This window comes from Kogia breviceps, chromosome 13 (genome assembly GCF_026419965.1).
Source record: "Kogia breviceps isolate mKogBre1 chromosome 13, mKogBre1 haplotype 1, whole genome shotgun sequence".
Taxonomy (NCBI): domain Eukaryota; kingdom Metazoa; phylum Chordata; class Mammalia; order Artiodactyla; family Physeteridae; genus Kogia; species Kogia breviceps.
In genome coordinates, this window is record NC_081322.1 from 11,699,119 (window position 1) to 11,717,119 (window position 18,001).

General features: G+C 38.0%; 1 protein-coding gene across 2 annotated transcripts in view; it reads right to left on the minus strand.

Annotated features, from left to right (window-relative positions):
• COL19A1 (collagen type XIX alpha 1 chain) overlaps positions 1-18,001 on the minus strand; it is a 363,734-nt gene that overhangs the window by 209,961 nt on the left and 135,772 nt on the right. For both annotated transcript variants that reach the window (XM_067011389.1, XM_067011388.1), the window contains exon 13: positions 2,251-2,304. In XM_067011389.1, coding sequence (XP_066867490.1) covers positions 2,251-2,304 — 54 coding nt within the window. The remainder of the gene's footprint in view (positions 1-2,250; positions 2,305-18,001) is intronic.

An 18,001-nucleotide genomic window follows, 5' to 3' on the forward strand; every position in this document is an offset into this window, starting at 1 on the left:
GACTATGGCACAATATTAAAACCACCACCGATGGAATAAATAACAGAGCATGTGATTCTTTACCCCTAGTAAGAGTAGAGGGGTAAAAAGAGAACTTTCATTACTTTTTCTTATTTCTCCTTAGTCATGACCTCTGAATACCTTTGGCAAAATTAAGGGAAGGAATATTAATTAAGTAACCAAGTGAGAAAACTTAATGTGCTTTGTCACACTTTATCATGTACCTAATGAGCTATGTGAGACAGTGGTGGTGCTAAAGGAATAACACACCCGTGGGTGGGGGGGCTGTGAAAGACTCTTCCCAGACCCTTGTCAAAGAGGAAAGGTCACGCTGCCCACTAGGCTGGGGGCTCTCTCAGCAAGACGGTCTTTAGATCTGGGCAAGGAGAAGGCACTCACATCCATGGGTGTACAAACTGATTCATTCTAGAAAGCCAAATCACCTTACTTTCAGACACCATAAGAAAAGTTTCCAAATCTCTAAGTTAATGTGACTATATTTCAGGCTCCAACCCCTCAAATCTCCTTCCAGTTTTACTCGAGTGTTTGGATAAATCCTTTCTCTATTTCAATTCTAACACTATCTTAATGAACTTCTAAAAATCTTTGTTTTGGGAATTCCCTGGTGGTCCAGTGGTTGAGAAACCGTGCTTCCACTGCAGGGGGCACGGGTTCGATCCCTGGTTGGGGAACTAGGATCCCACATGCCGTGAGGTGCGGCAAATAAAATAAAATAAAATAAAAATCCCTGTTTTGCTCCTGTATCTCGGGGAGTGGCATGCATGCAGCTTGGTTATCTTTTGCAATGCTGTAGTTAATCTCTCGCAACACTCCTACATATATCATGAGATAATATCCTTCCTATGATGAATGGTCAAAACCTTGGGCTCTTTTTGAGTTTTCACTGCAATCAAGCACCAAGTTGCATGTATATTACCTCTGCAATATCACTGTGCACTCCCTTTCACCTCTGTTTTCCTAGTTTAGGTTCTAATTACTTATATTTTAGACTATTATAATAATCTCTCAAGTTTTAACATGAAAATTTAGCAACTAATTATTGAGAACTTACTCCAAACATCTACTAAGTACTAGCAACTCCAAGAAATGGTCTTTGCTCTCATAAGGAGTATGAGAGAAAGAACAAAAGCCTCCCTTCCCACTGGGTGCAACCACCTGCTGCAGACCCGATGGATTTCATAGCACCTCTAGGGCATTAGGGAACTGGATCTAGCTTCCTTATTCGTTTATCCAGAAAGTAAGTAGTATGGTCCTTCAGCACCTTTCTGAAACACTTTTATGCAAATGAATAACGGAAACTGTGACAAAATAATAATTTTCATTGTGGATACCTGCCTTAGTAAAGTTAGTATATCTACAGTAAACGGTACATCTGATGTCCTGAAGGGGGAGTAATCTACATTTAGAGGGAAGCCCAGATGTGGTCTGTCCTCCGAACTCCATCATAAGAACCCAAGTGCAGCTCCGGGGGTACAGCTGTCCTGGGCGGGGGTCGGGGGTCGGGGGCAGGGGAGGACTCAAGGATGTTCCCTGGGACAAGGACAGGAGCCCTGAGGTTGGGGAATAGGTGCAACGGACGGGGAGCGACACAGACACACATGGTTCCCCTCCCTTCTGCACTTTCTTCTCATCACTGAGATCGACCTCTGCAGACCCCTCAGTAGATGGAGACTGGGGGTAAAATGAAAAGTAACCTGGGTAAGAACACAGGTCACAGCAGAATACAGGCAAGAAGAAAAAAGAAAGAGAGAGGAAGACGGAAGAAATGCAAGCCAGAAATAGCAAGGAAGAAAGGGCTGTGAAGGGTGAGTACACGTTCGAGGCATCTAAAGCCAGGGAACTACCTGGTCATTACAAAACTAAAAATACTGGTGCCGCACGTGTCCCTCAGCCGTTTCCTAAGAAGGTCCTCATGTTTCTTTAGCACCAGAAGCTGGCCGAGGACCACATCGTTCCCCCGACCCAATCTGTTTCATGCTCTTTGGCCCTCTTTTGGGCAGGATACTCACTGTCTCTGTAAAGTTTTTTAAATCAATAAAGTCAGTGGCCTTTAAAAAAAAAAATACTGGGGCTCCACTGAGCCACGTAAAAAACGACCTTGATTCTTGACTTCGCAATGACTGTGGCTAGTTCTTCCATGCATAGTCAAGTCTCAACAGCATTAGATAGTTAGCATATCTCAGCGGCAAAATGTTAACACAATGTTAGAAAAAAAGAAGTTAGGCTTACATCTTGCCCATTCACTCCGGCCAAACCTGGATCTCCTTTTTCTCCTTGTGCACCCTAGAAAGAAACAATTTATACAATGAAAAATGTTACATCTGAAAACCTTTACTAAGAAAAAAACAAGGGAGTTGGGTCCTTTGGCTATTTATAACAACATGATTACTTCTCTAATCCCTTGAAAGAAACATTTATTAAAAAACAATTCTGAGTCCTAAAACCAAGAGAAGTTTAAAGGTTCAAAATAAGCTGCATAAAAATGATTAAAGAGTATAAATAGAACAAGGATTTTTTTTTTTCTAGAACCAACAAAGAATTTCCTGGAGGGCAATTTGGCAATATATATCAAGGGTCTTAAATCTGCTCATGTCATTGGGCCCAGTGATTTTGCTAAGAATGTATCCTAAGGAAATAATCAGAGATAAAAAGTTTTAGGCAGTAAGATGTAAGTGCAATGCTATTTATAGTAGTAAAAAGAGAAACATACTAAATATCCAATAATAGGGAACTGGGTAGATAAATTATGGTATATAGATACAGTGGAATAAGCTGCAACCATTAAAATTATGTTTATGAATTTTATTTTATACTATAAGAAAGCTCTCACAATATAAAAAAGTAAGATACAAGTATTTGATTACCAAATTTAGTGAATTAATGTTAATCAACATCTATTTTTATTACTGTAAAGTTACAAATGTTCAGAATGGCCACTAATACCATTGTTGATGACACATCTCATAGCTGCATATATTTTTGTCTGATTACTATCTGAAAGGTATATACTTTTATTGGTACACCCTGCATAGCTATAGTATAATTCAAAAAAATTTTTAAAAATGCTTGTCTACCTGAACATCCACCTACCTACCTGTGTATAAATCTACCTATGGGTCTTAGAAACGCTACTGGAAGAAAACAAATCAGAAAAATAAAAATAATCTATGCATGCAGTGACTATGGATGATTTTATTTCCTTCAGTATACTCTTCAGTGTTTTTCAATTTTTAAACAATAAGCATGTATTATTTGTATAATTTGTAAAGTGTTTAAAAATAAAAGAACATATTATGTGTAGAAAGAACTCATTCAAGTTCCAAGTGGGTCACACATCACTCTGTGTGTGTATAGTAGCAATAGTAGTAGTAGTAGTTACCTCTGCTTTGTGCCACTAGGGTGATTTTATTCCCTTCTTTATATATTCCTTTGCTCTTCATTTTTTAAGGCAATAAACAGTATTATTTTTATTTGCAAAAAAAGAAACGCAAGCACCTCCTGGGCCAAGATGGTGGGGTAGGAATCTGAGCTCACCTCCTCTCCTGGGTGCAACAAATTTACAGCTATTTACAGAGCAGCTACCAATGAAGACTAGCAGAAAGGATCTTCTACAACTAAGACATAAAGAAGGAACCACAACAGGACAGATAGAAGGGGTGGAGACCCAGACCATACCCCTGGGTAAGTGACCCACAAATGGGAGAATACTTACAATTGCAGAGATTCTCCCCAAGGAGCAAGGGCTCTGAGCCCCCCATTGGGCTCCCCAGCCTGGTGGTCCTGCACTGGGCAGACGAGCCCCAGAACATTTGGCTTTGAAGGCCAGTGGGGATCACTGCGGGGAGAGCCATGGGGGCTTTGGCAAATAGAGACTCCACTCTTAAAGGGTGCACACAAAATCTCACATGGTCTGGGACCCAGGACAGAAGCAGTAACTTGAAAGGACCCTGGGTCAGACCTACCTGCTGACCTTGAAGAGTCTCCCAGAGGAGAAGAAGGCAAGTGGAGCTCACCCTGGGGACACAGACACCGGCAGCAGCCATTTGGAGGAGCTCATTCTACCGTGTTGACACTGGCACTGGGAAGCACAATTGTGGAATCCTCCTTCTAGCTTATTAGCCCCAGGACCCATACCCACACTGGCTCAACAGCCTGCAGTTGCCAGTGCTGGGACGTCTCAGGACAAACAACTAACTGGGTGGGGGCAAAGCTCACCAGCAAGCAGGCTGCCTTAAGACCCCCTGAGCCCACAGCTACCCCTGGACACATCCCTGCCCACCAGAGGGCTGAAGATCCAGCTCCACACACCAGTGTGCAGGCGCTAGACCTGGGGCTCCCAGGGCCCTGCAGCCAGAGACCTGGGGCCTGGCCCCGCCTACTAGCCAGCCTGCTCTAGCTTCAGGACCAGCCTCACCCACCAGTGGGCAGACCAGTTACAGGACACCCTGGGATCCAACCCCACTCACCAGCAGGCCAACACCAGCTGTGAGACACCATGGGACACTCAGTCAGCTGCCCCAGGATCTGACCCCACTCACCAGCAGGCTGAAACAAGCTTCAGGACACCCCAGACCCTAAAGCCAGCTGTGTCAGGAACTGGCCCACTCTGGGACGCCTGGGCTCTGCACCTAGAGACCCCAAGACCTGGACCTGCCTGCCAGTGGGCAAGACAAGGGTATGGGATTAAGAGATACAAACTACTATGGGTAAAACAGAAAAGCAACAAGAATATAGTGTACAGTACAGGGAAATATAGCTATTGTTTTGTAATAACTTTAAGGAGAATAGGAATCACTATGTTGTACACCTGAAACTAATATAATATTGTAAATCAACTATACTTCAATTAACAAAAAGGAAAGCTGGGGTGGCAATAATTTTTCAGACAAAACAGACTTTAAAGCTGTAAACAAGAGACAAAGAAGGACATAACTTAATGATCAAGGGATCAAGCAAAGAAGAAGATATAACAATTGTAAATATATATGAACTCAACATAGGAACACCTATATACGTAAAACAAATATTAACAGACATAGAGGGAGAATTGTAACTAACACAATAATAGTAGGGGACATTAACACCCACTTATATCCATGGGCAGATCACCCAGACAGAAAATCAAGGAGGAAACACTGGCCTTAAATGACACATTAGATCAGATGAATTAAACAGATATATTCAGGACATTCCATTCACCAAGAAAAGGAATACACATTATTTTCAAGTGCACATAGAACATTCTCCAAGATAAATCACATTCTAGGCCACAAAACAAGTCTCAACAATTTTAAGAATATTGAAATTATATCAAGCATCTTTTCTGATGACAATAGTCTGAGACTAGAAATTAACTACAAGAAAAAAATACAAAGAAACCACAAACACATAGAAGAGAAACAATATGCTACTAAACAACCAATGAATCACTGAAGAAATCAAAGAAGAAATGAAAAGATACATGGCGACAAATGAAAATGAAAACACAACAATCCAAAAATCTATGGGATGCATCAAAAGCAGTTCTAATGGGGAAGTTTAAAGTGATACAAGCCTACCTCAAGAAATAAGAAAAAGCTTAAATAAACAACCTAACCTTATACCTAAAGGAACTGGGAAAAGAAAACTGACCAAAATCCAAAATTAGTAGAAGAAAATAAATCATAAAGATCAGAGGAGAAATAAATGAAATAGAGAATAAAAAACAATAGAAAATATCAATGAAATAAGAGCTGGTTCTTTGAAAAGATAAACAAAATTGATAAACCTTTGGCCAGACTCATAAAAAAAAAGAGGGAGGGTCTAAATCAATAAAATCAGAAATGGAAAAGGAAAAGTTACAACCAACACTACAGAAATATAAAAAGGATCATAAAAGATTACTATGAACAACTATATGCCAATACAATGGAAAACCTAGAAGAAATGGACAAATTCCAAGAAATGTGTATAATCTCCCAAGACTGAACCTGGAAGAAATAGAAAATATGAACAGACCAGTTACCAGTAATGAAATTGAATAAGTAACAAAACAAAACAAAACTCAAGTCCAGGACCAAATATCTTCACAGGTGAATGCTACCAAGCATTTAGAGAAGAGGTAACATCTATCCTTCTCAAACTAGTCCAAAAACTTGTAGAGGAAGGAATACTTCCAAACTCATTCTATAAAGCTAGCATCACCAGATAAAGATATCACAAAAAAGAAAGAAAACTACAGGCCAGTATCACTGATGCAAAAATCCTCAACAAAATATTAGCAAACTGAATCCAACCATAGATCAAAAGGATCATACATCATGATCAAGTGGGATTTATCGCAGATGCAAGGATGGTTCAGTATTTGCAAATCAGTGTGACACACCACATTAACAAATTGAAGAATAGAAATCATATAATCATCTTAATAGATGCAGAAAAAAATTTTCAAATTCAACATCCATTTATGACAAAAACTCTCCACAAAGTGGGAACAGAGGGAACATACTTCAACATAATGAAGGCCATATATAATAGGTCCACAGCTCAAATCATACTCAACAGTGAAAAGCTGAAAACATTTCCTCTAAGATAAGGAAAAAGCCAAGGATGTCTTCTATCACGACTTTTATTCAAGTAGTATCGGAAGTCCTACCCAAAGCAATCAGACAGAAAAAGAAATAAAATCATCCTAATTGGAAAGGAAGAAGTAAAACTGTCACTGTTTGCACATGACCTGATACTATACGTAGAAAACCCTAAAGACACCACCAAAAAACTACTAGATCTCATCAATGAATTCAGTAAAATTTCAGGATACAAAATTAATACACAGAAATCTGTTGCATTTCTATACACTAACAACGAACTATCAGAAAAAGAAATTAAGGAAACAATCTCATTTACAGGTGCATCAGAAAGACTAGAATACCTAGGAATAAATATAACTAAGGAGGTAAAAGATCTGTACTCTGAAAACTATAAAACACTGATGAAAGAAATTGAAGATGACATAAACAGATGGAAAGATATACCATGTTCATGGATTGGTAAAGTTAATATTGTTAAAATGACCATACTACCCAAGACAATCTACAGATTCAATGCAATCCCTATCAAAATACCCAGGATATTTTTCACAGAACTAGAACACCTAACCCCCAAATTTATATGGAATCAGAAAAGACCCCAAATTGCCAAAGAAAGCTTCCAAAAAAAAAAAGCTACACATATCACATTCCCTGACTTCAGACTATACTACAAAGCTACAGTAATCAAAACAGCATGGCAATGCCACAAAAACAGACACATAGATCAATGGAACAGGACAAAAAGCCCAGAAACAAACCCACTAACTGATAGTTAATTAATCTATGACAAAGGAGGCAGGAATATACAATGGAGAAAAGACAGTCTTTTCAATAAGTGATGCTGGGAAACCTGGACAGCTATTGTATATGTAAAAGAATAAAGTTAGAACATTCCTCCCACATCGTATAGAAAAATAAACTCAAAATGGATTAAAGACCTAAATGTAACCCTGGAAATCATAAAACTCCTAGAAGAAAACATAGGCAGATCAGTTACATAAATAATAACAATATCTGTATGGATCTGTCTCCTAAGGCAAAGGAAACAAAAGCAAGAGTAAACTAATTGGAACTAATTAAACTTAAAAACTTTTGTACAGCAACAAAGACAAAACAACAACATAATGAATGGGAGAAAATATTTGCAAATGATATGACTGATAAGGAGTTAATATCCAAAATACATAAACAGTTCATATAACTTAATATCAAATAAAAAAACAACCCAATTAAAAAATGGACAGAAGACCTGAATAGACATTTTTCCAAAGAAGACACACAGATGGCCAACAGGCAATGAAAAGATGTTCATCTTTCAACGAAAAGATGTTAGAGAAATGCAAATCAAAACTACAATGAGATATCACCTCACACCTGTGAGAAGAGCTATCATCTGAAAGACCACAAATAATAAAGGTTGGCAAGGATGTGAAGAAAAGGGAGCCCTTGTACACTGTTGGTGGGAATGTAAATTGGTGCAGTCACTGTGAAAAACAGTGACTGTATGGAGGTTCCTCAAAAAACTAAAAATAGAACTACCATATGAGCCAGCAATTCCACTCCTGGGCATATATCTAAAGAAAACAAAAACACTAATTTGAAAAGATGCACACACCCCAATGTTCACAGCATTATTTGCAATAGCCGAGATATGGAAGCAACGTAAGTGTCCATGAACAGATGAACAGATATAGAAGATGTGGTGTACACACACACACACACACACACACACACACACACACACACACTGGAATACTACTCAGCCATAAAAAGAATGACATTTTGCCATTTGCAGCAATATGGAGAGGTCTGGAGGGCATTACACTTAGTTAAATAAGTCAGATGAAAGACAAATACTATATGTTATCACCTATATGTGGAATCTAAAAAAATAAAACGAATGAATATAACAAAACAGAACTAGAAAACAAACGAATGGTTATCAGTGGAGAGAGAGAGAGAGGAAGTAAGGTCACCATAGGGCTATGGGATTAAGAGGTACCAACTACTATGTATAGAACAAAATAACTACAAAGATATATTATACAGCACAGAGATATACAGCCATTATTTTGTAATGACTTTAAATGGAGTATAATCTATAAAAATATTGAATCACTATGCTGTACACCTGAAACTAACATAATACTATAAATCAATTATACTTCAATTAAAAAAAAGAAAAAGAAAAGCAAGCACCTGGTTCTAAGAGATAATATTTTAAATATTTTACAAGTAGAAATACACATGTACAGTCCCAATTAAGTGCCAGCAGCACAAACCACCCCAAAATGTGCCACTTTGGCATGTGGACTGCATTGAGCTAAAGGCAATTAAGCCCCAGAAGACTCAGAAATAGCTTTTTTCCCTCTCCCTTCATTGCCTAAAAGAATTTAATAGGGGGCTTGGCCCAGAAACAGAACTATTACCAGAGATGACTCTGTATCTAAAGAATTGTCTACATGACAGGCAAACATCTGATTACCACACATATGCCCTTCTCACCCTTCTGTGAGTTGCCTTCCTCCCCTTCCAAGCCTGGCCCATCCCACTCCTTAGGTCTGATGGCAGATAAGCCTCAACTGCCTGACTGCCTTTGGGTGTCACATTTTTATGGGGCTCTGGTACTAAAACTTTCTTTTTCTCCTGTTAGTCTATCGTATGTCAGTTTAATTATTAGACCAGTCAAAGAACCTAGAAGGGAAGAAGGGAAAAGTTCTCTACCCCTACGCAATCATCTAAGACTATGCATTATTACCATATTGAAAACACAGGAAATGAAGTAAAAATAGTTTGACTACTTGTAATACAAGAAATATATATAATATATAGGATAAACAAAAGGCCACACAAACATATTCAGTGAAATACATTAAAGATATAATGAAACTGAAGATGTTAAACTGGAAATGGAGGGTAAGGAGATGCTGCAGAGCTAGGCTCTCCAGGCTCGTAGCCACTGGCTACACATGGCTATTTAATAAAATTTAAAATTCAGTTTTTCAGTTTCCCTAGCCACATTTCAAGTGCTCAGTAGTGCCCGACTATATTGGACTGTGCGGGACAGAATATTTACATCACCACAGAAAATTCCACTGGACCGTACTAATCCAGAGAGTGGCATATATGACGAAAGCAAAATAGAAATTAAGAGGTTCAGAAATACCCAGAAGAAAATATCTAGTAAGGGGATCCAAAAAAACAGTGTCTAGATATCAATATAAAATGTATTCTGCACAAGTTAATAGAATAAACTGAATTCTTTGACACAAGAAGACAAATATAATTCCATAGATATCATCATTGACTTTCAGAATGTAACTAAAAATGAATACAATCTTTACTCAAAATTAATGGTTCTCATAGACAGAAGGCATAAGCAACTCTAAATATTAAAGAGATATGTACCTACAAGGAAACCTGCAACTTGTCAGTTATAAAAGTTAAATAATAATAACAATATAGAGAACAGAGCTGGTAGTCTGATGGGGTTTATGCGGCATGGCAAGGGCATAAGAAATGTGGCCGATGGCTAAAGAAGAAACATGCCACTTCAAATTGATCAGTGGCAAAAATCTGCAGTCAATTTTAAAAAGTATTACTTTTAATATAAGAAGTAGAGGCCATGGTGATCAAATAAGGTTCATTAAAAAAAAGTCATTTACTTTATTATTATCACTGTCACCAACCCTTCTATAATGTTTACTATGTGCCAATCACTGCTTTAAGCATCCTGCAATCTATGACAATCTGGGGTAAAGATACGATTATTACCCTTATTTTACAGATAAGGGAACTGAAGACAGAGAGGTTAAGTAACTTGCCCAATGTCACACAATTTAAAAGGGGCAGGATCCTGATTCAACCCAGGCACTATGGCTCCACAATCTGTGCTCTAAAACTATTAAGCTCATTTGTTTTTAAAACAGACTGGTGATAAGCAAAAATACAATGTAGAAATCTGGTTTTCTGCAAATCAGGAGGCAAAGTCTCTGACAATGCCCCTCAGACTAGGAAACAAATGATGAGCTTGTAACTGGCAGAGGACCTCCCAATCAATCTCTCTCTCTCTCTCCCTCCCTCCCTCTCCCTCCCTCCCTCCCTCCCTCCTTCCCTCTCTCTCTCTCTCTCTCCTCTCTCCTATCAATATCTCTTACTCTTGGCATCACTGACAATTCTCCTTGCGAGGGCTCTCCTGTACATTATAGGATGTTTAGCATCATCCTGGACTCTATTCACTAAAGGCCAGTAGCCAGCCTCTCCTGCACCCTACCTACCTTCAGTCTTAACAAATAAAATATCTCCAATATTAAAATATCTCCAGATATTGCCAAATTTCCCAGAGGGCAAAACTGTCTTCAGCTGAGAACCACTGATATATATTATGAACATTTCATTTCATATTCATGATATGAAATGTTAGACTGAAACAATATGCTACATAAACAACATGGACTTTATTAGGAGTAAGTGCAATCTTGCATTAAAGTGAATTCTGGATGGGTTACATAGCCCACTTAAAAATAAAAATGTTAAAGGAGCAGAAGAAAATATAAGTGAAACATAGCTTAGAACTCATGGTGAGTAAGGTGTCTCTAAGTATAGAAACAAAAAAAAGAAATTCATAAAAAATAATATATTTGACAAAATACCAATTATAAACTTGTAAGGCAAAAATATAAACTAAAGGGCAAGTCACAAAATCGGAAAAAAAAAAGCATCATATGGTGGCTTAATGGTTAACATCATTAATACACAGAGGTTTTATCATTCGTAAGAAAAAGAATAATATACCAACTGGTGATTGAGCAAAGGACACATCAGGCAATTACCCACGAGGAATACAAAAGAAATGTTAGATGACAATTACTAATATTTTAACTTGTATTAATTCATCAGGTTATATGCTGGGACTAGGTGAGCTCTAAAGCTTCGTTATTGTAAATTCTATCATTCTTTGAAAGCAGTTCTATATCCAGACAGAAAAAAAAAGATATTCAAGCATTGCATACTTAATAAATCCCAAACAAAGTTGACAATAGTAACCAGCTGTTCCTTTTTTGTCCATTGAGAAGAAAATGATTGAAAATAAAACTACAGCATTAATAAGCCAGAATTAAAGAAAATTATTTGACATCAGAGGTTGTTAGAGAGTAGTTGCATTTAGATTGTTTCTCAGTGTTTGGATAAATTCAAATGCAGAAGATTCAAAAACAAAATCAGTAGAACATCTCTGGAGATTTCTTTGAAAATACAATCATTCTAGTCTGACAAAACTTAAATGCAATCCCAACCAAAGGAAAGAGGATAAATGGAAATCAGATTACATTTAAGATTTTTCCCATACCCATTCTTTAATGAAACTATTTTCAAAACTATAGCAAAATTTATGAAATAATGCCATTTGCAGCAACATGGATGGACCTAGATTATCATAATAAGTGAAGTAAGTCAGACAGAGAGAGACAAATATCATATGATATCACTTATATGTGGAATTTAAAAAAATGATACAAATGAATTTATTTATAAAACAGAAACAGATTCACAGACATAGAAAACAAACTTACAGTTACCAGAGGGGAAGGGGGTGGATACCGGGAATAGATACATTAGGAGTTTGGGATTAACATATACACACTATTATGCATAAAACAGATAAACCACAAGGACCTACTGTATAGCACAGGGAACTATATTCAATGTCTTGTAATAACCTATGATGGAAAAGAATCTGAAAAAGAATGTATATATAACTGAATCACTTTACTGTATACCTGAAGCTAACACAATACTGTAAATTAACTATACTTCATTAAAAAATGGTTTTAAAAAACTATACCAAAATTTAATACCTTTCAAAACAAAATCACAATGCCTTGGTATGCAAAATATTGTGTTCAGGTAAGCAGTGAAACTCTTTTACAGAGTTTGGATTAATCTATTATTATCCACAATGCAGGTAGTTACTAACATTACTGATATTTCAATAGATAGTAGCAATAATACACTGGCTTCTAGTCTGTGTGCTTTACTATATGCCAGGCTCTGTGCAGCGCACTTTACATAGAAAGGGCTCATGATACTTGTAGCAGTAACTCTGTGAGTTGCATGTTCTCATCCCCTTTTACTGATGAGACATCAGTAGCTCCGAGGACATATATAACTTTCACACACCCAAAGAACTCCTCCTACTATCCCAAGTTATTTGCTGTTACTTTGACCTCATAGGGACTTTCCTTCACTTGGTGTAATTTACCTTGTACCACATGCACTAGGCTCAACTCTCAGCTGAAGCTGTGTTCAGTTCCTATGAACTCTTAGATACTGTCAACATCTAAGCGGGTGGGGGGAATTCAAGAGCCCTTGAAGCAATCCTCCACTAAAGGGTAACTGGAGTTGATGGATTAATGTGTCAGCTTCCTGTCCTATAGAGAGACAACTGTAAAGCACATTCTACAGGGTTCCTCAGGGATCCCCAGCACATCTCAGCCTCAGTTGCCTACAATGATAAGCGGCCAAAAATGTGCCTTTTTTTATTAGATTTTCCCCATCCCTTTACTCCTGCTTCTTGAGACCCCTGTTAAATAAACTACCTGCTTCTAAGTCAAGAGAACCCAAGTGAAAACAGTGTCCCTCAGACCCCAGTGTCTTCATTTTTGTCCACATTCTTACTTCATCCACTCTTTTACCACTGCTCTGAACACACTTGTTCTTCTGTCTCTCTGACGGAGCCAACCTCAAGGAGTCCAACAACTGTCCACCTCCTCTCTTGTTCCTCAGCTGCTGACCAATCCTAGAGAAAGTCACATAACTGGGCCGATAATGCCATTATAAAATCATGATCACTAACCTCATTCTAGGTCCTTACAAGACTGTTTCCTTCAAACCCTCGGCATTAAGGCTCCTGCTCCTACCCTCGGGTGAGCGTGGTTCCCACGGAGAAAACAGATGCTGTCACACCAACCTTCCCTTAATGCCTTGAAATCTACGAATTCACCTACATCCATACTGCCCTGTCCTCTATTCTAAAGCATGGAAGAACTGCTTCACCCTCTGTTTCACCCCCTGCTCCCACTGAAAGAGGTGGTTGAATCGTCTATCGAAACAAAACCTCTCACTTCCCTCTCCTGTTGTCTCTGCCTCGTCTGCTCCTTCTATTTTCAGATCAGCTTTGGAAACAGGCTCTGATACTTCTTGTCTGCATTCTGTTACTTCTCATTCACTTTGCAGGCCACTCCAGATTGACTTGGACCCTCCCTGTCACTCAAAAACCGCTCACGCCAAGGTCTCAGGTGACCATCAGACGCTGTACAGTCTTTTTTCTCCTTTGACCCATCGGTAGCATTTGCTATCTTTTTGACCACACCCTCCTAGAAATAACTGCTTGCTGAGACACCATATTTGTTTGGTTTTTATTCTACTTCAGTAGCCGCATTTCCTCGTTTTCTTTTTTTGCTGCATCGTCTAAATGTTGCTCTTCCACAGGGATCTAGAGAAAACAGCTTCTTGTTTTCCTTTTCAGCAGACTCTCCCGGTATCATCTCTACTTTTATAGCTAGAGTCACCATCTATCTATATGCTGATGAGCCCCAAATTTCTACTCTCAGCCTAAATATCTTTTTAACAGATTTATTAAGGTATAATAATATTGACATGCTCAGTTCACTGAATTTTGGTAAATTTATATAGTTGTGCCATCACCACCACAATTCAGCATTAAAATACCCTCACCCGGAAAAGTTCCCTTGTACCCATTTGTAGTCAGCTGCCCACCACAGCTACAGCCCAGACAACCACTGATGTGCTTTTTGTCTGTATCTTTGCTTTTTTTCGAGCAATTTCATACAAATAGAACAATACAATATGGAGGTTTTTTATTTTTTGGTCTGGCTTCTTTGACACAGCATAATTCTGCTGCTACGTAGATAAGCAGTACATTTCTTATTTCTGAGTAGTGTTCTTTGTATGCATATATCACATTTTGTTTATCCTCTCACCAGTTTCCCATTTTTAGCTATTCTAAATAATTCTGCTATGGACAATGGCATAAACGGCTTTGTGTGGACATGGTTTTTACTTCTCTTGGGTAAATACCTAAAAGTATAATAGCCAGGTCACATGGTTAAGTGTATGTGTAACTTTTTAGGAAACTTCCAAACCAATTTCCAAAGAGCCTGTATCACCTGCCATTCCCATCCTCAGTGTAAAGCTGTCAAATTACGACTACTCCTCACCAGTAGTTGGTATTGTCAGTCTTTTTAATTACAGCCATTCTAGTCAGTGCATACAGTTATCTCATGTGGTTTTGACTTGCATTTTCTTAATAACTATTTTTTTTCATGTGCTAATTAGCCATTCACATATCTTCTTTAATGAAGTAACCATTCAAATATTTTGCCCATTTTTAATGTTTGCCTGTCTTATTACTGCGTTTTAAAAGTTCTTTGAATGTTACATATGCAAGTCATTTATCAGATACAATTCGCAAATATTTGCTCCCAGGATGTGGTTTGGCTTTTTATTTTTGTCAAGGCATTTTTTTTTTTTTTTTTTTTTTTTTTGGTGTTACGCGGGCCTCTCACTGTTGTGGCCTCTCCCGTTGCGGGGCACAGGCTCCGGACGCGCAGGCTCAGCGGCCATGGCTCACGGGCCCAGCCGCTCCGCGGCATGTGGGATCTTCCCGTACCGGGGCACGAACCCGTATCCCCCGCATCGGCAAGCGGATTCTCAACCACTGCGCCACCAGGGAAGCCCAAGGCATTTTTAAATTTAAAAAATTTTAACATCTTGATTGAGGTATAATTAACATACTGCACATATTGACGTATGTATACAGCCATGAAACCATCACAACAATTAAAATAACAAACATTTGTGTGGTCTTTTAAAATTTGTTTTTTGTTTTTGCATTTCGTTAGTGACTATGTTGAGCATTTTTTCATGTGTTTATTTGTGATCTTTATTTTTTGAGTGTTCTACTCAAATCATTTATTCATTTTAAAATGTGGATTGTTTAGTGTTATTTATATATTTTGGATAAAAGCCCTTTATCTTATATGTAATCTGCAAAGATTTTCTCCAGTGTGTGGCTTGTCTTTTCATTCTCTGAGCGGAGTCTAAGAGACAGTTTTTTTTTTTTTTTTTTTTTTTTTTCTTGCGGTACGCGAGCCTCTCACTGTTGTGGCCTCTCCCGTTGCAGAGCACAGGCTCCGGACGCGCAGGCTCAGCGGCCATGGCTCACGGGCCCAGCCGCTCCGCGGCACGTGGGACCTTCCCGGACCGGGGCACGAACCCGCGTCCCCTGCATCGGCAGGTGGACTCCCAACCACTGCGCCACCAGGGAAGCCCTAAGAGACAGTTTTAATTTTGATAAACTCTAATGTAACAACTTTACCTCTTATGGATTGGACTTTTAGTGTCATATCCAAGAGTTTAGAAACTTATTTATAAATAAATGGATAAATGTAATAGATAACATGGACGATATGGATTGAAATTCTTCCTTTTTGACATGAATATCTAATTGTTCCAAAGGTTTTTGTTGAAAAAACTGTCCACATTACCTGCTGAATTGTTTTTGTACCTGTGTTGAAAATAACTTGTACATATATACGTGGAGTTAGTTTTGGATTCTATACTTTGCCATTGGTCTATTTGTCGGTCATTACACTAACACTACACTTTCTTAATTACTTTATCATAAATGTTGAAACCAGGTAGTTTTAGTCATTCAGTTTTTTTTTTCCCATCGGCTATACCAGGTCATTTGTATTTCTGTATGACTTTTAGATCATGTTTAATGTAATTATCAATAATTACATCCTTCTACCCTATAGATGTATTTTGTGTTTCATATAGCATAACCTTGAACAGCACAGGTTTGAACTGCCTGGGTCCACTTATACGCAAACTTTTTTCAATTGTAAATATGTACAATACTACAAAATCTGTGGTTGGTTGAATCTGTGACTGAGGAACTGCAGCTACAGAAGGCTGACTATAAATTTATACCAGAATTTTCAACTGCACAGACAGTCGGCACCCTTAACCCCTAGAGTTAGTTGTTCAAGGGTCAACTCTGTGTGTGTGCATCAGTGTAAACCTTTAACAAAATAAACTTAATACGGGGACTCTCTGATTTGTGTTATTATCTGGTCTATTGAAATGGAGATAAATCTACTCAATATAGGAGATCAGAAACAATTAAAACACACTTCTTTTGTGAATTGTTAGGGCTCAAAGGTTTCAAATAAATTTTCAATATAATTAATTTTTCAGTTATTTAAACCATTAAAATATCTTGTTTTCCATTCACTATTAAGAATCAATAAGTTAAGAAATATCACTTTAAGCAAAACCCCTTTGCCTAAATGTTGTAAATTTGAAAATTAAAAGAATACACCTGCAGTATTCACCTGACTCTTGAACAACGAGGGGGTAGGGGCACCGATCCTCTGAGCAGTGGGAAATCCACGTATAACTTCGAGTTGGCTCCCCGTATCTGCTGTTCCTCCATATCTGAGTTTCCGCCTCTGTGGACTCAACCAACCACAGATGGCATAGTACCGTAGTATTTACTGTTGGAAAACTCTGCAAGTAAGTGGACCCACACAGTTCAAGGGTCAACTGCACTACTAACTCACATATATATAGTTAATGAAAGTCAGTTACAAAAAAGAACTTTTCTTTTCCAAATAAGAAATGCTTTTCTAACTTAAAGATATCTGTGACTTACCATCTTAATATAGCTTACAATCAGTACTAATTTAGTGCTTTGTTATTAGGGATAATGAGGATGATAAAGATGCGACTGATTATGTCTCTAGCAGCTAAATATATACTGAGAAACGTGATAGATTCTCAGAAACTGCCAAGCCAGAGCTTAATGTTCCAATTGTGATCTAGTGAAGTGAGTCTGGTGCTAGGAAACAGGAGGCCTGAGTCTAATTACACGTGTCCCTACAGCTGGGTAAAGTCTTTACCATTATTGGCTTTGGGGTTTTTAACTAGGAAAAGCAAATAACTTCTAAACCTACCTGAATACTACTGTTGCAACGCTGAGATGAAAGAATGTATATGGAAAGTGTTACATTATGAATTACATTCCCAAGATTCTTTTAAAATAATGACTTCCTGGGGCTCTAAGAATGAATAGAGATAAAGGCTGAGACAACTTCGCAGTCGGAGACAAATACCCCCTGCTTTTCAAAGTCTCAAAAAGAGTCTGTGTCTTGATAAACTTGTTACGTCACAAATTGTTCAAAATTCTTTTATCTAAATGGATAGGAGCCAAGATTACTCACCTAACTGCATTTGTCACACAAACCTAATTATGTTATCTCTCCAAGGAGGAGAAAGAACTTAATCTAACAAAATAACTTTTATAAAATCAGCTTATATCAATTTCC